General features: G+C 43.2%; 1 protein-coding gene across 1 annotated transcript in view; it reads right to left on the reverse strand.

The window, feature by feature from the left end:
* The window catches only part of PIK3AP1 (phosphoinositide-3-kinase adaptor protein 1), a gene marked incomplete at both ends in the record, with an annotated part of 44,498 nt that extends 20,394 nt beyond the window's left edge, over positions 1 to 24,104 (reverse strand). Inside the window, 4 exons of the mRNA XM_082001964.1 lie at positions 1,017 to 1,161; positions 1,998 to 2,146; positions 18,110 to 18,526; positions 24,092 to 24,104. Coding sequence (XP_081858090.1) covers positions 1,017 to 1,161; positions 1,998 to 2,146; positions 18,110 to 18,526; positions 24,092 to 24,104 — 724 coding nt within the window. The remainder of the gene's footprint in view (positions 1 to 1,016; positions 1,162 to 1,997; positions 2,147 to 18,109; positions 18,527 to 24,091) is intronic.
* Positions 24,105 to 26,424: the final 2,320 nt, after the last annotated feature.

Below are 26,424 nucleotides of genomic sequence, written 5' to 3' on the forward strand. Positions count from 1 at the left end.
TTTGTCCAGTGTGCTTTCATAGGTCTGAACTTTCTCTTTGAAACACAAATATTTTTAATCCCACTAAAAATAATATTTCCCTCTATATATGCTTGGCTGTTAACAACCCAGGAAATGATGAAATAGTCTCATGCACGAAAGGAATTAAAAATATATTTCTCCTACCGTTAGAAACCACAGAGCTTACATAGTTGTACACTCTATCAATGTTAAGATCATGTTCATAACTCAAAGTGCAAGTGAGTTTCCAGGTCCATGTTTAAATTGTAAGTCTTGATTTAAGACAGATTGAGTTAACATTTTTATGTGGGTGAGGTCACCTTCTTTAAATCAATCCACCTCACTGACTTTACGGGAGTTGCTATAATGAATATTAGTCTCTTCTCAGAGCTGGCACAATGACTCTTCAAGAAGACAGACCAAAGTAGATAAATAAAATCAGGCTGGCAAACTACTATCAATCTGTCAGTCTCCAAAATCTTGCCCCTAAAGTTCAGTGAACCTAAAGTTTAGACAACCTACAGTTTTGTAAATGTAAATACCTAGAGTGACAGAACACATCTAAATTAAAAGGCAAGCCAGAAGAAATAGTTTCAGCTCTGATCACAGAGAGATCATCACACATTAAGCATATACTGTTATAGTTACACAGTTATTTACTGGCACTTACCTTCTCTTGGTGCCCTGCCAATGCTAATGTGGTGGTGCTTATAACACACAGTTAAGTTCAGAGTGCTTTAAAAGCTGCAATCTGCTTTCAGAACTCCCAGTAAAGTGTTTCAACACCGCAACCCTGCTGCTGCTGAGGGAAAAACAGAGCCCCCAAGCAGTAGTCTATCTCAGTTCTTCATCATGAAAGTATCATATACGAGAATGCAAGTTCAGGATTTCCTGGCCTCAAGTTTTCCTGCGTTGCAACCTTTACCCTTACCCTCTGGCACTTTTCAGGACAGGCAGGTTGAGAAAGAAAGGAAGCAATGGAGGGAGGAGTGGGGGGAAATCTCAACCCAGCTTACTTGGAGCCTCCACAGATATTGTGTACTCATTCTCCATCTCAGCCAGCACACGCACAGACGATGCATTCTCTGGAGAGAATTCAACTTCAGTTTTCACTTTGCCATCTAGTTTACATTTCATAATAATATAAACCATTGTCTGCACCTAAAAGAAAAGGCATCACAACATGCATGTTCACAACATAACAACATTTACTTTGTTAAGTCCCTTTTCTAGGAATTTGGTTGCCATTGCAGCTAACACATAAATTATCATCTGTCATTTTCACGGCCCTGAATGGTTTTCAAGAGCATCTTCCAGGCATGGAGTAGCTGCGTGGGTGGCTTCTGTTACAGCTTGCATCAGCATAGATACATGCATTAAGCTGATAAAACTCCAGATTTATCAGATTTATAAACTGATTAAAGCTAGATTTATAAAATTATTTCATTTCAACGCTATCAGTCTCTTCCCTCAAGCAGCTCAGCTCCCTTATAAACAGAAACAAAGAAATAAACTTTTTCCATCTGAGGGGATGCTATACTAAGAAATGCTGGTTTTCAGACAGGAAGCCATGATCCAAGCTCTTTAGAGTCACTTGCAGGACATGCACCAAAATTGTCATATTAGACTGCAACCAGGCTGTGGAGTTAATTGGTTCATTACAATCACCTTACTCCGCTTGCCACCCCTGAAGATGGGAAGTCAAGAGTGTGAACCTGTCTCTCAGCACACAAGACAAGCAGCTATGTTAATGAGACTCAATAAGTGACACTGCAGCTTAGACAACACTGGGCACTGCCTGTTACTAAGGTATTTCTGGGCCTAGAGAACTAAGTTTATGAAACAGGGACACTGAAGACAGGGAGCTGAGAGGTAAGGTGACAGAAGAAGAATTAGAGACTTATTCCCAGGCCTGTAAAGCTGTCCATTAAAGAGCAGCATAATGGGTTGCACCAGTCCACAATAAGAACGTAGCCCAAGGAATGGACATACAGTACCCCACACCGTATGCGGTCAGGCTGCACCACTGGATGGTCCCCAGTGCTTTTGGATGATCCGTGTTCTTCACTCATGGCAAGACTGTGAGAGTAAAATGGGTTCTTCTCGTCTTCTGTTTCTGTATCAGTCACAGAGTCACAGCCTGAGTCTAAAATAAAGCATACAGAGTCCTGTTAACATCCCTCTCCTTTGCTGAAAATGCATGTCATACACATCCACCCTGAGACACAGCCAGCGAGGTGGTGGGGTGGAACTTTCTATTCTTCTCAAAGTAATGCTCAGTAAAGGGGATCTAGCTGAAGAAAGGGAAACTACAGAGCTTCCTCTTTTTTTCTCTTAAGGGTGTTACCAGGGAACATTCACAAACACACAAAAGTGCTGGAGTTGCACTGAACATGCTTACAAAAAACAACAATGCCGCTCTTTGCTGAGATGGATAGTCCCTTCTCATGTTAGATAGGAAAGTTAGTATGTCAATGCCTAATACAAGAATGATTGGCAACTGGAGTCATCCAGCTGCGCTCTGAGAACATTGCAAGATGGGCAGCAGCCTTTAGTCTTCCTCTCCTAAAATAAGAAAACCAACTTGTCTTTCATTTCAGTAGTATCTTTAGCTTTCTAGGATCCTGCTTATGTTGCTCACCCCAAGTTCATTATTGTGTCAACAAAATACAACATGAAGCAGCAATCTGAGGGGATCCTGTTCCTCAGGCAAGAACTATAAGCTCCTGTATCGATACAAGAGTGAAACTGAAAAGTACCAGAGCTTTTGCATTGAAGAATAACAGTACTCCATCCAAACAGACCCAAGAGTAGAAGTAAACACATGTAACCCTACAATCTGTGTGTACAAAACAACGTTTTCATTCCTGTTTCCCAGTAACAGCGTGGATATTGATGGAAGAGCAAACAAACCAAACTGACATCACTGGCTGCAAAAAAACCTAGCAAGAATTAAAATACATTCCAGGCCTCCTGCCCCTGCCAGGAAGTATTTTTCCCGACTAGAGAAAGGACACAACAGATGATTTTGTATCTACTTAGTAGAGAGTGCTTTCTTATCTAGTTTCTACCTCTTGATTCACATGATTCACACCTTTTTCCCTTGTCTCCCAAAATATGGGGTGAAAGTAACTGACTTCCCCTTGTCAGAAGACTAGCATGAATTCTTAAAACTCTATCTCCAATGGCCAAAAATTTCCAAACCTTGGAAAACTGTGGAGCAGTCAAAGATTTAAGACAACATTTTAGAAGTTATTTGTTTTTTACTACTTACTGTAAATCACATCTGTAAAGAGCAGTATAAATTATTTACTAGATAAAATCTCAGATTTAAAGTGGCAGAGTTTTTATATTAGTAAGAAATGTTCTATTTAAAATGCTCAGTCTGATGAGAAAGACCTAAGCAACCAACCACACCGTCTAACCTGTGGCATCCATACAGTGAAGCTGCCAACAGTCCAGGTTTTACTCAGAATCCCCCAATCGCTGGGTACATCAAGTTTCCACAAATCAAGAGGGCCAAAGTTATTAAAGCAGGCTTCTATTAGAAGTTCATGTCCTGCTAGTTTGAAACAGTGAAGCTATAAGTCAGTCAGGAATTTAAATCTAGACTTCTTCCTTATGATTATTACCAAAGACTTAAACTTAGGATATTTGAAATTCTTTGTCATGCATTTTTTAAGATATTTTCTACACATTTAAATGGGATTTTATGAATTAAATGAATGCAACTTTGCTTTCAGGAGACAGGCTTTAAGCCACAAAATCTTAGCGAATCATTCAGCTGAAATTCTTGTCACAAATAGCGATGCACATACGCTCAACTTTAAGTATGTGAATCATTCCACATAGCAAGTAAGACTATTCATATGAGTACAAGTAGATTTCTGCTTTAATGTTTGCTGTAGAAAGAGTAGAGACAAAAATCTGCAGCTCTGTAAAGTTCAAATAAGGTATCAACACCAACATCGGCATTTCTTCAACAAACCTAGAACAGCACATATAATTTAGCAAATAGATTTTAATACTGCACCGACATATATCTGCAGTTTTGACTAAGAAACTGCTTTGGCACAAGGGTATGTACTGAAGGTGGTCTTTTGTATTTTCAGACATTGGCACTAAGTATTATAGAAAATGGACTGAAGTTTTAAATACCTTAACTCAATACTTTAATTGATACTGTCCAAAGTCATCAGCTGCAAGAGCCAGACCCCAGTTTTGGGAACCTTTCTCTTAGGGAAAGGTGGACTACTCCCACCTAGGAGTGCCAGGCTGCCCAGCTGCACAGGAGAAAATAAAGCACTGGTCCCACATTCTTCTCTTAGATGACAGCTACCATGCCAGGCATTTGGCATACACAGAGCAAGAGACCATGTCTTTTGGGGAGAGAGAGAGGAGGCAACTGTTACTAGAATAGTGTCTCCGTAATCTCTGTTGGTTATTTCTAATATGACTAAATCAGAAAGACTAAGCTCACTGCATGTAAGAGAATGCCAATGATGATCGAATTACAGCAAAGCATTAATGTTCCTGCAACATAAGCACAAGCTGACACTTGCCAGCATGCTGACACTAAGGGCACCATCCCCACCCCAATATGGAACCACTAGTGTAGTAATTTGTACCTCACCCAACATACGGTCCTTTTCAGAGGAAAATGAAACCTAAAGGTGTGGACCTCAGATACAACATCTACAGTAAGCAAGGATAAAAGGGGAACAAGGAGAGAACAAGCCCCCCAGTCTCTCAGCTTTACTTATCTTACTTGATATTAGAAACATCTTCACAGATAAAGGTTAACCTGAGCTTTTAAGAAGTTACGGCATTGCCTGATCCTGTCTTGCACTTCCGCATTCTTGTAACAGAGTTGACTGCCCGGAGGTCATATGTAAGAACAGAGCTGTTAGGTAATGTGGGAAGAAGTAAGCAATGTTCATCAGTAATTGGATCAACAGCTGACGGAACAGGCACTCAGAGTTTCGGGTATGAATTATTCATCTGTTCCTTTCATTCAGAAAATTCTGAAACTGCAAATTACCAACTTCCCACATGCAGTGAAATGATGCTATGGTCATTTTGCAAGTTTCAGTCACATGCCACTGACTTGTGAACATGAGAGCATTGGAAGAGGAAACCATCCCATTAGATTTGATAATATCCATGCTTTAAAGGGACATGTTGTTAGATCAGGCTTCCCACTCACTAAGATACTGGAGTAATGACAACCCATTTGCACATACAGATTCAGCAATTATATCATTGTAATGATACCCAGGCTAGAGAGGCCATCACTGAGGAGATCAACAGACTCATTAGAAAGTTAAGTGAATACCTGAATTGAGTTTCTCCATGAGCAGCTCCTGTAGGTCAACAGCTCGTGTTATAAACGGCTCTGCCTTGACTGGAGGACCTTTCTGTTCCCCTTTAAACAAAGGCTACCTCAGACCATGCTTGACAGTCTGTGAAATACTTGTGAGAATAGCAGCAAGGGGAGGAGATGCGGTCCAAGAAACCCAACCACATTTCCCCTTGAAGAACATGCCCCCGTCCAGGAAGCATCAGTAGCCGAGCTACAGAGAGCAGCCCCATGCCGGCCCCTTCTCACTTGCCCTGCCAAGCTCCCCACACAGCTGCCCTGCAGAAACTCACCCCTGGGAAAAGCCTAGGGAAAACACAGGCATGGCCACGTGCTTCATGAGCCATTTAGCAGCTTGAGAAACTAATATGAAGCAGCCAGTTATTTTGACCTGTTGCTGTACAGCGCACGCAGCTCACTGTCATCCATTTCCTCCTAGTTAAGCTGGTGGGCTATCGGCATGGAGCCGACAGCTGTGGTTTCTCAGAAGTCAGCCCTTACACCACAGGACACATGAATGCTCAGAAGGAGTCAGCAGCCTGTCTAGACCACTCTGTCATCCAGATATTAATGCAAATGACAGGACTGGGCAACAGCTTTTCCATATAGGTTCTGCATGTGTGGACTACCTCCTCACTGGCATCTGTGGACACTTCCCACTCCATTGACCAGCTCACCAGCTGAGACAACTAGCTTTCACGAGGCCTCAGACTTTCACCTCAGTACACCCAGAGCAAGAGGGAAGGCCCTCAAAGAGAGCTCCTGCTAGCCCCTGAAGCTTACAACTGGCCAGCCTCCTTTTCCAAGGACAAACAAGGACATAAAGTCCCCCAGAACAACTCCAGCAGCATTTGCGAGAAGCAGGCAGAGTACTGACAAAGTAGTTGGGGAAAGCAGAGAAAGTTACCTTTCATCATGCTAACCTCAGAGGCCCTGCTTTGCCAAGGAGATATAAGCTCAGCAGTGAAACATCTTGTGTTAACACCTCAAAACTGGGTTATACTATAGCAATACTCCCCCTTTAAACAGTGTGGAGAGAAGCATGCAGATAAGCAGCAGCTGAGAAGAAAAAACACAGGAAAGTGTTAGGCTTTGTAAAACTGTCACACAGAACAAATAAAGTATGGGACACTTCCCCCTTCTCTCCAAAACTTCTTACCCCAAAGCAGCTCATCTACAAATATAGCACCTAAAAAAAGGTTTTCAGTTCTACAAAGAAAGTGGTCACATTTCATCAGTCCTGTAAAGTTGGAAGTTACAATAAACTAGTTCTCATCTTCCATCAAGGAAATACGCTGTATCTTACAAGTTTTGCTCGAGCCAATGTGCACACACACACACTTATGCATCTCTTAGGGAAACTCTATCCTTTACAAAGAACACAACTGGGTTAAGAGACCTGCTGACAGGACCACTGTTTCAGCAAATTGTGAGAAAGCACAAGGTAAGCTGTGTCTACCTTTGTAATCTAGGAAGGCAATATATATCCTTAATACTCAAAAACATACATTACTCCACAGTTCCTCTATAAAGCACATTTCCTCCAAACTTAAAGGAACAGGTTTCCTTTGTTATATTTTAGGACTACAGACAAATAACTGAAAGGAGAAAAAAGTCTTCGCAGGGGAGTGCAAGAAGCTTTCACGACCTTCATGAAAGTTTAGCTCAAGTGAATGACTCTCTTCACTCTTCTTGGTTCAGTGTTCCCAAATACTGCTTCCAAGTTATTTTTTAATTTTATCTTTGTAACGAAAAGGATTTGGAGAAAGCTGAGTCACCAAAAGTTGTTTACAATGCCAAGGGCAACTGCATGTCAATCCTACAAATACTGGAAGGTAGGGATGAGAAAGTGGCCAATAAATACCACACTTGCATTGCGTTGCAGGAACAGGAAACTCAGTACATAATTCTGAGAACAGTGAGGTTAAGAAAGAAAAGTCTGAAAAGCCACAGGAGTGAAGAGGACACAGAAGAGAAAGCAAGAATAAAAAAATATTAAAAAATACCAGGTACTAGAAAAAGTGGTAAAATAAAAACCTCAAGCAGATGGGGAATTGGCAGAGGACAGGGAGGTAACCCACAGGATCAAAGGTACTTTTTGCAGGAATATTCCAGTGTAGGGACAAATGTCACCAGTGACTTCCTGTTGACTGCTTGGGCTGGGCTCAGTTTTTAATTACTCCTGGCACTCATTATTAATGTCAGATTAAAAAAAAATGGAACTGAGGAGGCAAAATCAGCTGTGAAGCAACTGTCATCAGTCTGATGCATATAACCATGGCACCCCACATGACATTTCCTGATGTGCAGAAGCATAGGTAGGAATCCCAGATGGGATGTCCAATGTATCAAAATGGGAACTGGATTAACAAGCCTCCGGAATTCTTGTCACAGATACAGTGCCACACAGGTAACAGCTAGGAAACTGCCTACCACACATCATCTGCCCCAGCAACAGTCCTCAGCCTCCTCTGCCTTGACTGCAGATGACTACTGGATGAGCTCTTATAGTTCAGTTTGGGATCACTGGTCTGCAGCCCCCTCTTCCTTAGTAGCTCAGGAAGGTACACTCTTGGCCTGTAATGCTGCAGGTTGCATGAAGACACCATCCACAAAGATCTAAGCACAGGGAAGTTTCACAGAAGCTCAGTAATTTCTCCACAATGACAAGACAACACTCAGTAATACTATCACAGGTTATAAGAGGACATTGTGATTTGTGACCTCCTGCAAAACTCTTTCAAACTTACAGCTCTTGCTCATTCACTAGCCACCCTGAGCTGAGAGCAGGACCTTTACTGTAAAGAATTGGATGCACCTGAGATATTAGCAACTCTTACAGCTGCAACATGCAAGGCTGCAGGGAAAGCACACAGTCTGAATCCAGCACAGGCTTCTCTCCATCCCCATCAAGAGACAGACATTACACAAATACAGACCCCTCAGAATATTGTTCTGAGATTGTGCCAAATTCTGCTCTTAGAAACCTCATCAGATGACCTTGCACAGTCCTGGAGAAGAAATGCCTTCCTCCATTATCTAATAAAGCACATGAGTACCAACACTGCCCCTACAGTGCTGTTACTTGTCCAGAAAATACTTTGTTTTAGCTCAAACACACACCTCGCTCCAGAGTGTTATCCTGGCTTAGTGAGTCTGCTGAGCTGAAAAAAAAATTTAAAAAATCTGTGCATTTGCCTGAAGTCAGATGTTCACAACAGAAAGAGCTATAGCAGTTTAAAAATACAACTGCACCCATCACAGCCCTCATTCCCCTTCCTGTTTCCCCTTCTTGTCTTTATTTTCACCAGAGGCTATGGCCCACACACCAGCACCAGTGGAAAAGAGCACGTGCTTGGCTGTGTCAGTGAGACACAGGACCAGGATCTCTCCTTCAGCAGCTGACAACGGGCGTGTAAGCTAAGCTGCCAGTCCCTGAACTTCAGGATGAGAAGGAACATTTATACATTTCACTCCTACCGACTGCAAAGACACTAGCTGCCACCTCAGGTGTGAAATGCAGAGTCCCCCTTATAACATGGAGATAACATAGTTTATCCAACGATGTCTAGAGCATACTACAAACGCAAAGTGTATTTAACTTGTAGTTCTTTCGCTAAGGTTCAAGCAAACATGCACCACGCCATGCCTGCCTCAAGCTAAAAGCACGCCTGGCTATTGCGACGAGCGAGGGAAGGCATGCAGTCGACTCAACATGAGTGATAAAGCAAGCTTCAACTTTATTGCAAAACCTTACACATATTTATACACTAAGTTCTACCTTATGCATACTTGTCTTACAATCATTGGCTTAGCCCTAAAGATTGCATTATCATACTCCTCCTACTTGCCGTTACTGCTACGTGGTCCGGGTTCCATCCTGTTTTTCTTATACAGTACTTCTTCTTAGCTGTTTACCACAGCTCCTTCTCCTCAAGGCCGAGCCCTGCAGATGTCCAGCTGTTTACCAGCTTCCCAGTGCCACAGCTCCCTCTTCTCAAGGCCGAGCCGTGCAGATATCTAGCTGTTTACCAGCTTCTCAATGCTGCAGCTCCTTCTCCTTAAGGTCGAGCCGTGCAGAGTGATCCCAACAGGCTATTATGGTTCAGAAACTGCAAGCAAACTCATTATAATTCTTTGATCTCTCAGTTAGCCCAAGGGTTTCACAGGCCTAATAGTCAATTTGTGACAGGATTAAGTGTATAAACCTAAAGAACTAGTTTGAGGTGCATGGGAGTAGGACAGAGATGGGAAAGAGCTTCTGAGGAAGATGCAGGGTTCTGGCCACCCAGACAACAGACACTGTGTACATGACCAAAAGCTCAAGACAGAGGAGCTGAAATAGTTCACTTCAACCACTTGTGCCAGGAGGAGACAATGCATACTGAAAAAGCATATGCATGGCTGATGATTTTTGAGGGTGCCAAGAATCACATTACATCCATCACCGATTCAAGTCTTCCTGAGCAACCACATGCAAGAAACATGAACATCCAACTTGCTGATTAATTCTCTCTCCTCTTGCAGCATCTCCTTAGTTCAATTTAAGCACAATGCTTAACACTTGCATGACAGAAAAGACTGTCCACATAAAAGTCCACAAAGCTGGAATTCCACCTAAGAGAGCTGGGTAACTGCTTTGGAAACATCCCACCAGGAGATCACTGTTTGACTGAAGGTGTGGTTCTACAAGTGGCTTCAGTAGAACTAAGGCCACATTACAACCAAAAGGGCAGTCCTGCCCTCCCTCTCCTTCAAGTAGTCTCTCTTGGAATACCACCCTTGCAGCCCAATGGCACACCAGATCATCCAGCCAGATGAAAGGTGGAGAATGAGGCAGACCACTCTCTTTTGCAGTAGTCCATGCTAAGGTCAGCCTATGTCACTGATTAAACTCCCCCCAGGAAACTCAAGATCCACTGTTATTCTCAAGTTACTTTTGAACAACACATGGAAAGTTTTCTGTGGTAGTAACAAACAGCCATGAATACAACCCTAGAAGCAAAACAACTGTCCAAGTGCACAACAAAGGTCTTTGAAACAACTTGAAGTCTGCCCCACACATGTCTTCAGACCTGCTCTGTAAAGCATCTTTGGCTTGACCACACACTTCTGCAAAGATTTTGCTGAAATTACTTCAGCTGTTCCAAACTTGGAAGAAGCCATCAGAGATGGTCACTGGGCTCTTATTTTAAGCAGGTGTTTTAAAGCCCTGCAGTTCACATTGGCATGTACTTAGAATTAGGCCTAGTTGCTACCTTAAAGCAACCTGTGGGGAGATTATCAGAACTATAAGCTACAGAGAAATATGATTAGTATTTGTGATGTGCGTGGAGTCTGTTACAGTCCGACACTTCATAACCACAGCAGTTTCCGTACTTTACTAGTTCTGGGTTATCATTCCATTGTCTCTGCCTAGAAAACTAGCATGCACCTATGCTAGCACTGCTTAAATCTCATACTGTCATGAAAGATACGCCATGAAGCATTGCTTTTAATGTGCATAAACTAGGACTTTATGAAGCATCTTGATGACAAACAATGCATCCATCCTGCAGCTGGGAAGCCTGTTCAACTGCTCAGGCCCATTTGCTACAGATGGACAAGGACATTCATGCATTTCTGTCAAATGGGGGCTTAGTTAATGTTTCTCCGATTGCTTTAACCAGCTCTCTGAAGTCTCTACATTTCCAGCATCAATCATTTATAACCATACTAGCATCTCCAAGGAAGGGCATGCTACCAGTATGTTCTCTCAACCTTAACTCCTGTGCAAGAGCATCACAGTTTCCTCTCCTTGACAGGCAGTGAGAACCAGCCAGGCTGCAGAGCTCCCACATAACAAAGTGGACTCTCATTGCACCCAGAGGGCTGCCTAACACCTCACCTGTTCCTCTTCAAAGAGCAGGGTCAAAGAAGCGTATCTTCTATTTCAATACAGTATAACAGAGAAAAATACAGTTTTAAGAATTCACTTAATTTAGCTCCTTCAAGGCGGCGGTGGGGGGCAAGAGAGGGAGGGAGGGAGAACCGCAGTACAGCAGATAATCATGCTACCTCATGTCTTCAAGGCCACTCCAACAAGCTGGCAGAAATAAATGCTGGATGTAATTCTCTGAGACAGGACTACTCAGAACATACTGCTGTACAGAGCACGGAGAGCCAAAAGCAAACACCAAATGGTCCCCAGTTTCACATTTGTCTGTCCCTTTACTGTATCTGTATATCGATGCCTGTCCCTTCCTCCCTCCAGCTTGCTTCATTTACTGTACTCCTGCTATCCAAACAGACTCTGAAGATGCAAGCAGAGATCACAAACTTGGCACAGACATCCACATCCAATCTGCAGTTTCTAGAACGTCCTAAGGGCCAAAATGCAGAGAATGGCACTGGAAACTCTTCAAGAACATTATGAGGACATGGGAACCACAGTATCAGAGCTTGGTGAGATCAGCTGGTGAGGAAAATACAATGCTAGAATCTCATACAGACAACTAAAGGGACTCCAGCAGGGCTAGAGGAACATAGCAGTAAGTTAGAGCTGTATGAACTGGGGTCTGCTCACAAACTGGAGCCTCAGAGATACAGTTATAACAGGTCCCAAAGCACCATTTTCTGTAAGGCCAAAGATTAAGGAGATAATTTCATAGAGCCATTGACCTGACATAGCTTCATAATCCTTCTCTAAGAAAATGACCAGGGATGTCCAATTAACTCGCAAAACTCTTTTTGTATCCTTTAAGGAGGTGGCACAACTTCACCTTAAAGTACTTGCCCATGTCATGCCTCTTCCTAGCAGGATTACTTTCTGCCTATAATGTTCCTCAGTGGTCATGCTTTATGAAATTTAACAAGCAGCACAGGGAAGAGCTGATATAGCATTCAGGTCTTGTTCTGCCTCCACATGCAACAGTAAACTCCAGAGGCACTGGAAATCACACTACAGCACTCCCTCTTGTAGGAAAATGTTCCCATACAGGACAGAATGGACCTGTGGGGAGGGAGGTTACAGTTCGCAGTTTATAGCATCCCCTTCACTACTGCCTCACCTGCAAGACTCCGTGTTAGACTGACAGAGTAGTCCTGACTGCTACTTGCCAGAAACAAACACAGCACAACAGATACAGCAGCTGCTACTGTCAGAGGAATGGTTACCAATGCCACTGTACAGTACAAAGCACTCACACCTCAATGAATTGTAGTAGGCACCTGAGATAAGATCACCACTGTCCTATGCTAAAGTGTGCAGCTCTGTTACTGTCTGGTAGCTTTTGGTTTCTAGTGAAAAGTTGCCCTTAAAAGAATTCAATGTGAGTGAACATATTTTTAAGGGGGGAAAGAAAGGAAAGAGTGTTCAAATTTATCCACAGAAGCCACAGGGTATTATTCTAGGTTATGGTATTTGCTTTGTCATTCCTCAGGACATCTCAACTATAAGAATAAGATAACAGATAACACTGGATTTCACTGTGCTTGTGTCTTGAAATAGTTACACGGTAAAGCAGAAGGTCGTAAGTGCATCAAGGCCTAACACAGAGCTTGTCTGAGCAATCAAATGAACAAACTCTGACACCCTTCCACAGAAAGACTATCGGCCAATGAACTACTCCAGGAAAAACCTGCCTTTCAGCAGAAATCTCGAGATACATAACAAATAGGAATTTATGTATCATCACTGAACAGATCATTTATCATTAACCCCCAAAGTAACAGGGGAGCAGCTCCTGCCAAACTTAAAAATTGATTGTGAATTTAGGGCTCTAGCCTTAAATGGCAGCAATGAGCAAAAGTTAGCAATCAAATTATTACAGAAGCATCAGGCTGAAGGGAATCTCCCATGTACTCCACTTCATCCCCCTGGGTTGAGATGCACTTGAGAACATCTTATGCGTCTGTCCAAACTGACCTCAAACTCCAAGGTTATTTTATCTTTACAGCTTGAGTCCAGCACAGGAACACAAATATGATTACGGGACCACAGCATCTTTCATACAAGGAGAGGCTGCATTCAGTCTGGAGAAAAGACAACTTGCGCGGACCTTATCAATGTTTATCTGATGGGAGGGAATGAAAAAGAGGGAGCAAGACTCTTCTCCTTACTGACAGGACAAGAGGCAATGGGCACAAACTGAAACACATGAAATTCCATCTGAACACAAGAAAACACTTTGTTACTCTGAGGATGGTCAAACACTGGAACAGGTTGCTCAGGGACCTTGTGAAGTCTCCACCTGCAGAGACATTCAAAACCTAACTGGACACAGTCCTGGGCAACCTGCTTCATCTGACCATGCTTGAGCAGGGAGATTATCTTTATAGATAATCTCAAGAGGTCCCTTCCAACCTGAATGATTCTGTGATATGCTCTCAAGTTTCATTTGTGGTTTCACCAGCGCTGTGAAAGCCAGGAATTTAATTCAATTCCTTGGCATATACAGGAGGGAGAATGGTAACAGCTTATGCAGTTTCTGTTATGCCATTTCCCTGCCACAAAAGCTCACTGCCTTGGTCTCTGGCATATCTCGATGAGCCCCTCACTAGGTGGGGTCACATTCCAGCGCTTCATCTACAGGTCTCCAGCAAAATTCTCATCTTCCTTCCAACTGCCCACGGTCCTTTATATTCACCACATACTTCCTTACACACACTTCTGACCCTCCTATTTTGCAAAACGTTTGCTGGTGCTGATCTTTCTTTGTCTGTTTCATTGCATGAGAGCTCTGCTCAGCCAAGGCTGCTGCACTTGTCCTTCAACAGCACAGTTCACAGCTGCTGTTACATTCAGTTATCACCTTAGCAATCTCAGGCAGATGTCGACTTCCCTGAATTTTTCCCTGCAAGAGTTTGCTTGGGTACAGAAAGTTCAAAGCCACTGATTAATTAGTAAATGCTTTGGAAACACCAACTCAAAGCAGGAAATCTGAAATTTTTCAAGGTAGGTGGGGTCTAAAATAAACTGGAGAAGTTGAAATGTGCATAATACAAAACAGATGTCAACGGAGCTCTGAGAACACAGGAGGAAGAGAAATGTTGCTGACTAACTGTGCAACACAGACTCCCAGCTGCCCAATGCATACAGCACAGCATGATGTGGTATCACTAGTCAGAAAAAAGGGCTTAAATAGCAGGCTGGTCACTGCACCCTGGCTGATAACTATACTCTGCCAGACCTGAGCTGGTTTGTACAGTGCCATCCTGAGCATTTCTATGTCCTCAGCACAGCTATTGCACAGCCTGAAAAACTTCCCCACAGATAACAAGGAGTGCCTGCAAATGGAAACCTTCATGCTCTCTGTAGCTTGCCAGGACTGAGAAACTGTAGTAGAAATGCCCCATCTATAATAGAGCAAGAGTCAGTGTCAGCATACAGTTACTTCTCAGCAAGGCTAGATGAGTGTTTCCTCATTTCTGAATTTGTACTAAACTAATAAAAATTAAAATAGTTTTCAGCATGTGATCTCTGGAGGTGTCATGTTCCCATGATGCACCAAACAAACCACAGACTAGCAGCTGTGCTAGAGGCAACAGCATAGTCTGAGTGGGGCCAGTGTGCAGGCTCTGGAGAGGTATTTGCCCTCACTGTGTCCTGTGTCATCCAAAATCCTAACACTTAAGTCCTGGGAGCAGAGCACAGGCTGTGTTTCTCTATGGGACATGTCTGCTGTCACAAACACTTACTTTAAGTAACTCATGCTGGGGTTGGCTGCAACCAAACTATAAGGCAGATGCTAATTTTTTATTACCAACCAAGAAGAAAGTTTTCACAGTTTCACCCAAAAAGGGAACTATGTGCACCTGGGGTTGTCCTTTTCAGAGGAAGCATCAGAACATTTGCATTTGAGGCCATTCGCAAAACTTGGTCTGTAGAATCACACCATGGAAGAGTTCACCTAGTGACCTTCACACACACACACGCAGAGGTAGGATCTGATACATTCATCCCAACACTTTTGCCATGAAACCAGCCTATCTTAAGTAGGTTCCTTCTTTACAAGAGTCAGAGTGACAGCAGATGGCTTGCCAGAGCAACTGCTTTGATGTGCATGAAGAAACAGCCTGATATTACCAACTCTTGCATGCAGCTAACAGCTCACATCAGGTAGGGATCCCATAACAGTAACAGAAGTCCAGAAATTCTGAATCTTTGTGTACCAAACCATTTGGAAAATGCTACAGCAGACTCCATAGCAAATGAGTTTGGTTTTATCTCATTTTTTCTCTCGGTCAAGTATTTTCTATACATGCTGAAGTCCGTTTGAGATCAATGTATGCTTGTTCACATGAGAAAACAGAAAATAAGCTGATTTTTTTGTTACATAGAAACAACAAAAATCCAAAGCACAGTCTCCCTTTCAAAACACCACTTACATAAAGCTAAAGCACAAAAGCACAGGTTTTTTCCAGCACATGCTAACTTTCAGCAGAGATGACACCTCTGGAGAAGGCTCTACATCCAGCTGTGAAGTCAGACTGTAGTGCCTTACTCAAAAGAAGCTTTGCCATAGATGTATAGCAGCCAGCTCACTAACAGCCAGGCATACAAGATGTACTTCCCTGGCTGCTCAAACAGACAGCATAGTGTTACCATTAAGACTCACCTCTGCCCCCTCCCAGGGTGGGCTCTGAGAAGTGCTGGGAAGATCCAGCACCCAGGTCACCCAGGCATAGTGCCCAGTGTGCCAAGAGGCAGACAGCTGTACGCACAGAGAGCTAGCTCACCTGCAGAGAACCACTTATCAGAAGTGGAGGAAGAGAGACAGGTCAGCTTAATACAATTCATTGACTCCATTCAACATCAAGAAAGCAGAGCCTGCTCTTCAGTTGACAAGGCTCTGCATTCAGCACACCACTGCCAACAGATACACTTTCCCAGCATAAAATTCAGATTTTATGTGCTTCCTGTTGACAAACACAGCTTCTCTCTATAGAAAGAAGCAGTTGATCCAGAGTGGTTTCTAGCTGATCAATTGCCATGTCCGTCCCCTTCCCTTCACCTCACCTCAAAATCTCTTCGATTTTTAATGCACCCAAAACAAGGTGAAAGCCTCTCATTAGTAGGGATCCACTTGGCTACATGAAACCTCCCACTACAGCCAGTCCATCTAACGAAGGACAGAAACACTCATGTTTCCCACTCCACCTACAGCCCACAAAGCAGGAGTCTTTCTTCTGCCCAGTGTTGTGCACTCGGAATGCAGCATGACAGAGAGACCAGTGAGAGCTGGCTCCAGGAAGCAATTTCAGGATCAACATCCCTTTGTACTCTCACACATTCTTCAGCTACTGAACTCCTACTCTGGCAGTCCTCAGGACATGTTAAGTAAAATCATTAACACTAGCAATCCAGGGGGATGTTGTTTAAATCTCCCTAACTTTAAATAGCATATTTAAAATCAATAAAACACTGGTGTCATGCTGTAGACCCAAGTTGGGAGAAAAACAGTAAATAAACTTTTACTTTTCCCAGAAAGTGTCAGAAAAGCTAATTTAATCTCTGGCCAGTTTTATTTTTCAGAGTACAAAAGGTCAGCCACTGTTTTCTGCCTTCTTCCAGGCTGAAAGCAAAGGATCCAGACTACTGTAGCCCTAGGTTATCCATTAGGAAACCAAGACATTTTAGGGGTATTTGAAAGGGAGATGCAAACTTTAGTTTCTGCAGGTTTTTAAAAGGTACTAGGAAACATCTGTTGTGACCTGGTTACCCAAGAATGCCATCTTCAGCACAATCACCAAGTCATCTTCTTTCACGGGGACTGTTTTGGCCAGTATCATGACTTTCAAAATTTATTTTTACTGTGACATTTGTCATCATGACTATTGCCATTGTAATTCTAGCATAAAGCACCTTTATGCACACAACACCAGACACACTAGAAGACTGCACTGCCTCATTTATGCCACTAGATACAGATAAACCTTACTCCAAGATGCAACCACAGGACTCCAATCCTGCTCAGGCTGACAAAGAACACTATAACGCTAAGTATGGCAGTGTCATAAAAACATCCTGACCAGCACAACTCCCCAGAGCTCTCCACCTTCATTTCAACATAAACTATGAGAAAGGAGTACCACACACTCCTCTAGAGTTTAGAAAAGTTCAGACTCAACTAAAACTCGGTACATTGGGCTTCAGCTGTTAATACTTCTGCACTAGTAAGTCCTCTGTGCATGTTAGGGGGTAATCACTTTCAGACTAGTTGGGCTATTTTTAAGGCTATCAGTGCAATTCTCCACTTAATCTCTGCCATTCCATCACAGGTAATGAGCTGATCTGTTGCCAGCATGGTTATATCTCCAACTTTAGACCCACTGCTAGAGAATACATACTAGACAACCTTATTTTCATTCTGGTATGACAGAAATGTAAGTCTGAAGGAAATAATTTTCCATTGATTGGGGTCAATAAACTTCAGGGCACAATATTTACAGGCACAACTTTAGAGAGACGCAGTTTTTATTTTCAGTTTGCATTCAAAACCAGGCACCTAAGACAACCTCCGAATTCAGAAGTTCTCTGTGAATCACTGGTAATCTTTCCTGAATTAGGGACCAACTGACCAGGCACAGAAAAAATGGCTTGCAAAACTTCCTAGTTTACAAGGGCTGTGCAATTTGCTTTAGTTTTCTATTTCAATTAAAAAAAAAAAAAAATCACATTACCAGTCTTAAAATAAGGATAAACAATATCATGTATCTCCCTCCTCCAACCCCTGACCAGGAAGCACAACTCCACGGCTGCTACCTTACCTTCTGAAATAGCCTTCTTGACAGCTGCAAGGTAAGCATCAGGCTCATCATCATTTGTGAGTTCTTGCCACTGAGACCAGTCCTTGAAAAAGGTCAAATAGTCATCACAGTCCGTAACACCGCAGAACAGCTTGACTACTTTGTACGGAGGCCATAAAGCTTCCTGAAGGCTTTGCAGGACGGGAGGGAGATAAAAACTCTGCACCAGCTCAGCAGACAGCAAAAGGATGATGCTCCGACTTTTGTTGAACAGGTCCAGCTCCTGGTGGGAGATGGCAGACTCGCCTTCCAGCTGGTAGCTCAGAATCCGATGCTTTTGAACACGCCGAGTAAAGAGGAAGAGATTCTGGAGGTACTGACACCATTCAGTGGCGTCACTTGCATACACAATCAGCACATCATACCCCCCAGGGCTTCCTGTACAGGTGCAAGATGATCACAGGGAGGAGGATTAAATTCAAAGCAAGAACTGACCCACAGCTTTGCAGCAAAAAACCCACAGGGATGTCCCTATAATTCATGTCAGAAGTTCCAAAGCATTTCAAAACAACAGTAGATATATCCAAAGTGAGGTGTTCACAGCCACAGTGCAATTCTAAGGGTGGTAGAACTCCTACTTGCATTTACTCCACTAAAATTTAAGCAGTTTTTTCATTCCCAAAAAATCTTCCTAGGAAGAAGGGAATTTCCTACATAGTTTCAAGTGGAACAAACCACATATGGAGATTTACAGATTTAAAGCATGTTGATAAGGGGAAAAAAAAAAAAAACCACAAAAACCTGACCTCCAAAACAAACTAGCTTGAAAAGGAGAGTTCACCTTTGCGTGTGAAGTGAAATCATTTTAGGCAACTATAGGGTCTCTGCAACACAACTGCAGACCATTGCATGCTCAAGCGGAGTATACACTAAACATACTATAGCTAAAATAAGAAAGGCCTTTATTTAAATGAGGTCCCGCAACACTTAAAGGAAGTCACTATGGCTTACACTTTTAAAACTCTTTCCAGCTTGATAAGAAGATCACATGCAGACTGAACCAATACAACATGATGCAGTGCTCTCCTACCAATCTCAAGAAAACTTTGAAGACTAAATTTAGTTTTCCCATTCATCTGTGAATAAGCTTACCCAAATTTGAGGATTACAGCTCTGGTCCCATGTTAAATTTCAGTCCTGAGCATTTCAAATCCTATTAGCAAATTGTCTTCTAATTCCAGTTTGACTCCTCAAAAGTGTCAACATTTCCAACCCATCTTCATCCAGAAGCAAGCAAACAAGGCAGATTTTGCTAATTAAAGCAGAAGGCAATGCCTCAAATTTGGCATGCCAAAAAGAGCATCTGCAGAGAGTGAATTTACCAGACTTGAAGATGACAGTTTTGCAGTCACCTTATTAAAATTCAATCAAAACTGAACAGCCTCCAAAGACTCTGTTCTTCTACCTTCCCCAGAACCTTCATTAAGAAACGAAGGCTGAAATGATGCCTAGACTACGGTACTGCAGCTCTAAACCATACAATTACCAACTTTAAACTGTATTCGAGCAAGAAGTGGCACAGTTGAGAAGCATGTGCTCTTAGCTCAAAGATGTGCTCTTTGCTCAACCAATAGCGTTATGGTTACCTGCATAAATGGAAAGTCTCTAGCAGTGAAAGGATGATGTCGAAGCTATGGAGAACACGGACACTGCAGTTCAGTGGTATTCACTAGGATGGCTTGCATGTTTCTGTGTGAATACAGTTCCTAAACTCCAGATGGAGGCTTGCAGGAGACAGCATTCCCAATCTAGAGGATCCAGCAAACACATAAAGCAGACAAATAGACCCAAAACCTTGGGACCTTTAAGCTAAGAGTGCAGAACTACTGTGGAAAAAAAAAGATGGCTTTCACACCAGTGAGAACACCACTATCGCCAAAATACTGCTTCTGGCTGAACACCACCTGACAAAGACAACAGAATCATATGAGCAGAAACAGAAAAAAAATAGCAGAATTCAGGAGGTCAGTTGTTTTATTCTAGAAAGGGAGGAGTACCAGAGACTTCTGCTTCCAGTGCCACGTGTTGATTTACATGCAGTACAGTGGGAAAGGGCAGCACAGTTATCTGCTGAGAACAGAGCCTACGCACTGCAGCACAGCCAGCTGAGCCCTACCTCATCAGATGGGGAGACAGCACAGCGATTCCCTGAGGTGTGCCCAGGGCTCCTGAAGTCCCACCTTGGCGCTCTCTGGGAGAAGTCTCACCTCCAGACTCTGGGGGAAGCAGCAGTGGCCTCCAGGGCTTTTCAGTAAATGGGCATTCTGTAAAATGGAACACCTAATCCTACCATCCGTTTTTACAAAGAGCACAGCTTCCACAACTAAACCTGTTGGCAAACAGGCCCTTCCCCAGTCTTTCAATGAAAGGAAACAGCTGTGCTTGGAGAGGACACAGGGTGGGGCAGCCATTGATTGTAAACATGCATTGCACTGTAAGGGCACTAAGCATGTGAGAAGCCTCCCTTCTCCAATACGCAAGCAAAAGATGCAAACTTGACAGACTCTCTGCGAGTTCCCTGCCAGCATTTATATCTGCAGAGAGAGACACCATCACCCAGAGCGGTGTAGCCTCTGCACCCAGTAGGAAGGAACTTCACCTAGCGTTCAGGAAAGGTGTTGATTCCCTAGACAGCACTGCTCTACCAGCGCGCCATTCCACTTAGCAGAGCTGTGCCAGCTCTCATCAGGCCCTCTTACCTCAACTCCTATAGCCTTTTACACTTCTAGGATAAACTGAGGAACCATGCTTTTAAAAGGAGAACTGAGAAATAAAATTACTGACTCCACTTTTAAAGCCAATGAAACTCTCTATGTTCATACACAAAAATACTGGAAGTGGGTCCTGAAGAGCTAAATAAGCTTAAGTCAGCAACAGGACTGTTTCAAAGGAAACAAAAATCTAGAAATACTTTCAGTTGCAAAATCCCCTTTTAAAAGAAGTATGACACAGGACTCGCTTTCCTGGATCATGCTATTATTTGTCTAACCAAATACCTCCCTTTGCAACACCAACTATTGTCCAGCGCTCAGGGAAAAGTGTAATAAATGGAGAACACAATGTTTTGGGGAGTTTTTCCCATAACTCTTCACACATCAGTTACAGAAAAATTCACAGAGCATACTTCAAAGCATAATGTATACTCTGCCTATTGTACACATATATGGAAATCCCTAGGTGAACACCAAGCATTTTATTTCTTAAAAGCCTGACCTTAGATGGATGCTTTGACAATGTGTTCGACAGGCTGGTTTTGGAAAAACAAACACAAGGAAGCCTTCAATTAAGTAAGAAAGATAAGAACAGTATACGCAATAGCAAGATGAAGAAAGATTTGTGCCAGCCAACCATTTCAAAAATCTTTCACGCTCCCAAGTGTAATCTAGTTTAAATTTTAACAATACCTTGCTTCTGCATTCCTAAACCTAGTGTATAAAAGGGACTTTTCCTTCTGTTTACAAAATGTCATCACTATTAATAATATTGCAGGGCATGTTTAATTATTTATTTCATTGAAAAACATCCAGGTGCAGATTTGTTTCAGTTTGCAAAGATAAACCATAACCTTTGGACTCTTACTCTCAGTTGTAACTGCCTCTTCAGTGCTTAGTTGCACATGCCATTATACAGCAATGACAAAAGACTGACAAGATTACAAACTAGTACTGCAGAAATGCCTAAGACCTCTAATTGAGGTGGAAGGCCCACAGACTAAATAGCACAGACAGAATAGGATACAAAGCTTTCCCTAGCTTATAAATTCCACACAGAATGGAAGGGGATGAAGCAATTCAGTCAAAATCACAGAAGACCCATGGCAAAAGAGTAAGTCTCCTACAGTGATAGGCTCTGTATCACACCTTCATAGCCCCTCTCTGAGAAGCAAACAATGAGGCTAATCTTCAGACCGTGTCTGGGAGTAGTGAGGTAACAATCTTTGAATTCAGAGCAAACATGGGATGGTAGCTTATGGCCATATCATAAGGTTCTGATTACCGCTGAAATAGCTAAAGAATACTGCAGGAAGCTGGCATATCAGCTCTGGATAAGATTACATCTTGCCCACTTAACACTTCTCAAATTTGAATCAGATGTCATCAACTGTTATTACCTATTATTTCATTCTACAAGCCAAAACGTTTGACCTTTTTCTATTTATAGATCATAAATATTTTTCCATTGTACTTGTGGGTCCCATAAAGAAGATTCAGGGCCTCTACTAATACACAGGTTTTCTAGATCTTTCACATCCCTTGCCTAAATAGACCATGACTTCTCATTGTCCACAGACCAGGTAAAAAACTGACAGACAAATCCTTTACTCCAACTCAGACAATAATATGCAGTAGCAAGCAAATCTATTTTCATCCACCTCAAATTCTGACTAAATGAAAAAGCACTATGCAGCCTGTTCTCAGAGGGGATTGCTTTGGGATTCATGTGTACGGAGGATACATGAATACGGCAGTCCAAAATATCAATCCTTGACAGAGGGGAAGTCACTTCCTATGAAAGACAATTGCCTATGATATAAATGAAACATAACCCAAGGGGTCTTAATAATCAAATTCTTAAAAGAGAGAACACTTCCAAGAGGTGTTAGCAGCTGCTGGTGGGTCATTAACAGAAGTCCTCAGCACTTTTCAGATTTCAGTGTCTGAAGTGTGTGTATTTAAGTGACGTATAAGAAAATGAATGCATTCTTTGCCTAGCTGGAATGCATAACAACATAATAGTAATCACATGCAATAATTATTAACATCCTAGCAAGACCTCTCAATTTGACTGGAATAGAAAACATTCACTTTAAATCAAGTGCTGCAAACAAGCAAAAGGAAATAGTAGAATCAAAGTAGATAAAAGTTTTGCGAACCAAACTTCAGTGACAGGAACACAAGATTTGCATTACAATAGGCGAACCTAAAGTTGTTCTACTTTAGAGTCTCTGTGAAATCACCTTCTGTTTATAAGAAGAAAAGTAGTTTTGCCCACAAGTCTCCCGAGGCCTCCATTTAGCTTATTTTTACATCACAAGGAGATATGCATCAGTGAAACACTAACGTTACTGCACACCCTGAGAATGGCACGTTTTTCCTTTTTTAGATAAAATACATACACTTCCCTGCAGGGAGGGGAACTTGCAAATTGGGCATTAGCAAGACTTACACAATATAGGCTAAACCCTTCTCTCCCTGGAGTCTGCAGTTCTGTTCTAACCAGTTTTACCTGCACATATGTTGGCTAAAATATTTTCATTGATGGCCAACCTAGCTCAGTTTGTTTGTGACCCAGTGCCACTGTGGCAAGAGGCATCAAGTCATACCCTTAGAAAGGAAGTATGCAAAGGCAGGGGGATAAAGCAGTATTCAGGAAGAATTGACTTCTTTACAAAACATCACAGAAAAACATCTAGGTGGCAAAGGCTGAGCAGGGACAGATTCCTCTACAGAACACCCTCCCTCAGAGCTAGCTGAGCTGCCAATCCGAAGTGCACTCAAGACACAGGAGAGCTCTGCCAGCCCCTGCCCCAAGCTCAAGCCAAGTGAAGCAAGATAAGGTAGAAAGCACAGAACAAACGAGCCACCGCTGCTCTGAAGGGCGCCGGGGCTCCCCTAAACTCGGGGAGAGGACCCTCCTTCCCCAGCAGCGGAGCGCCAGTGGCGACCAGAGCCGCGCAGCAGCACTGCCTCGCAAGCAGGAGCGGGCAGGGAGCCGCGCGCAGCGCGCCGATCTCCGCTACCTCCCCGCTTACCGGCGCCGAGGTGTGGGACAGCTCGCTGATGGGCTGGGCTGCCGCGGAGAGCCTCGGCTCGCCGGGGCTGAGCGGGGCCCGCGCCCGCCCGGCCCCGCCGCCCCCAGCCTGCCCCGGCCGCGCAACGCGGCCGGGCGGAGAAACCCCGGCGCTCCCCCCAGCTTCCCGGGGCGAGCAGCCGCGGCACCTACCGGGGGCCGCCATGGTCTGGGGCTGGCAGCAAAGGCACCACTCCCCTTCCCTCACATCGCCGGCGGAGCGGAGCGTCCCTACAGCGGCCACTTCCTCGACCCCGGCCGGGCGCTCCGTCCCGCCGCCCGGCCCCGCCCCGCCCCGCGAGCACGGCCCGCGACGCCCCCTACGGAGCCGGTCACCCGGCGGCTGCCGCTTTCGGCTCAACGCAGGCCGGCGGAATCTCCCTGCCATAGGCGGGGAAATTTCCTCTTCCAGCTCGCTCCCATCATACATTCCATAGGTGGCCGAGGAAACAGCGCTACAACGACGAAAGGTGGTGCATTATAGGAACTCCCTATCCTCAGTCACCAGAAACTTGGAGCAACAGCTTTGGAAGAGAACAAGCGAGACCTGCTTTATGCACATCCCTCACTTAGGCTTTGGCTTCCGTCTCCTATGAGCTAGAGTTTTATTCTTTCCTAGGGGAAAAACAAGTTGTTCCACATAGAATGAAGCAGGTCGACGTCCTGTGTTTTACTCTAGAAGACGCTGTCTTTTAACTTACAGATTCCATACGACTATGCTTGTGTCTGAGTACAGAGAAAATAAACAGTGGAAGGACACTGTTGGAGTTCAGAGAGTAAGATTCCATTTAATTTTGTTGCTGAAGACAAAGCAACAGATTGCACTTAAATAATTCAGTCTATTCCTTTGCACACTTGGAAAAACCACCTGCACTGATTTGCATTCAGAAACATTTCTTTGCTGAGAACCAGCGAAGTTTTCACTGATGCACTTCAGCAAAGCCAAAGCAGATTCCTTACAATCTGGTTGCCCAGTCAAGACAGTGCCTCCCATTCTGTGTGCAGCTTACTTAATGTCACGAACACTAATGTTACAACAGAGCTGGTTACAAACAGTAAGGAACCAACTGTTTCCTACTAATAACTCTACCTTAGAAGTTGGTCAAACTCCCCTGTTACCTCCAAATCCTTCTTTACTCAAAACCTACTTTACGCTTACAAACTGTGGCACAGCCTGTCTTCCAAAACCAGAGTGTTTGCTCCCATAGTAATAAACTACTAGGACAAAAAAATACTTCCTGATGATACAAGCCTTATGAGACACTCCAGGTGTACAGAGAAAGCAGTTGTAAAGTACAGGAAAGTGCTGGTTAGCACTTTCGCACCTGAATCCTCCTGAAAAAGTATAATAGAATAAAGAATACCTGGGCACTGGAGAAATGTGCAAACACAGAATCTACTTGGGATTTATGTGAGGGACAAAAATTTACTAGTTGGAAACTAGAGTCTCTAGCCAAATTCTTTGACTATTATGGAATAATATACATATATTAAGAGCTAATAAAACAGATGGATAACCATGTATATGACTTCATAATTATTGTTTCACATTATATCCCTTGTAAAGCTGTTTATCTTCTCCAAAGTAAAAATTTAAAAACAAAATCTCTCTGACATTAGATAAGGATTTCAACATGCTCCTTGGAACTAGCTTTTAAATTATTTCTCTCTTTAAAGCCTTGCAGTATCATAAAAAGGGCTAGCAGAGTCAGCTTCCTGCTTTGTGGGAACCCGGGAGACTTCTCTATATGTATCGGTGTCACTTAGGATGCTATGTATTTTATTTAATCAAGGCAAAGCCCACAGGAAACCTCTTCAGAGTTTAAACTTCCTAAGTCACTAAAGTGAAATTAATGTGCCTCCCCAAAGGAGCTTAAGTAAGTAACTGCTAGCATGTTGCTTCAGCAACCTTTACAGGAACCTCCACCTAAAAACTCAGATGATAAAATGAGGCAAAAACCCCTTCACACCCTGGAACATTAGGCCTAAGGGAGAGAGCTACACAGCTTGTAATGAATTAAGAACAAAATGAGGAAATAGAGGGAGCTTTTCATCCTCCCTTGCCCAAAATTGTCTGTACAAGTTTTAACCTTCCTCCCTTCAATTCACTGCAGCATGTGAACACAGTAGCATTTGCAGCATTATTCTCAAGGGTCTGTCCTATCCCTGTCCGAAGAAAAGGACTAGATTGCTCTTTCTGGAGCCATTTTTTTTTGCTAGGTACTTTTGAGGGGTAACAAGGAAAGGATTCAGTAAGTGTTTGAATACCTATGCAATCGCTCTTCACTTTTTCTTGGCCACAGAAAGAGTGGGAAGAGCAGAGACCTCTCATGGGAAAGCTCTCTTCTGAGGTGAATAGCTCTCCTTGCAGCCTTAACAGAAGAGATACTCTTTCAGGGGAAGGACTGAAAAGACCTGTGAGGAGTAGGTGAGGGGAGCAAAGGAATTCACAAGCAGTAGCATCAATCAGTCGAATTTGCTTGCTT

This window comes from Phaethon aethereus (assembly GCF_964289735.1).
Source record: "Phaethon aethereus genome assembly, chromosome: 7".
Lineage (NCBI taxonomy): Eukaryota > Metazoa > Chordata > Aves > Phaethontiformes > Phaethontidae > Phaethon > Phaethon aethereus.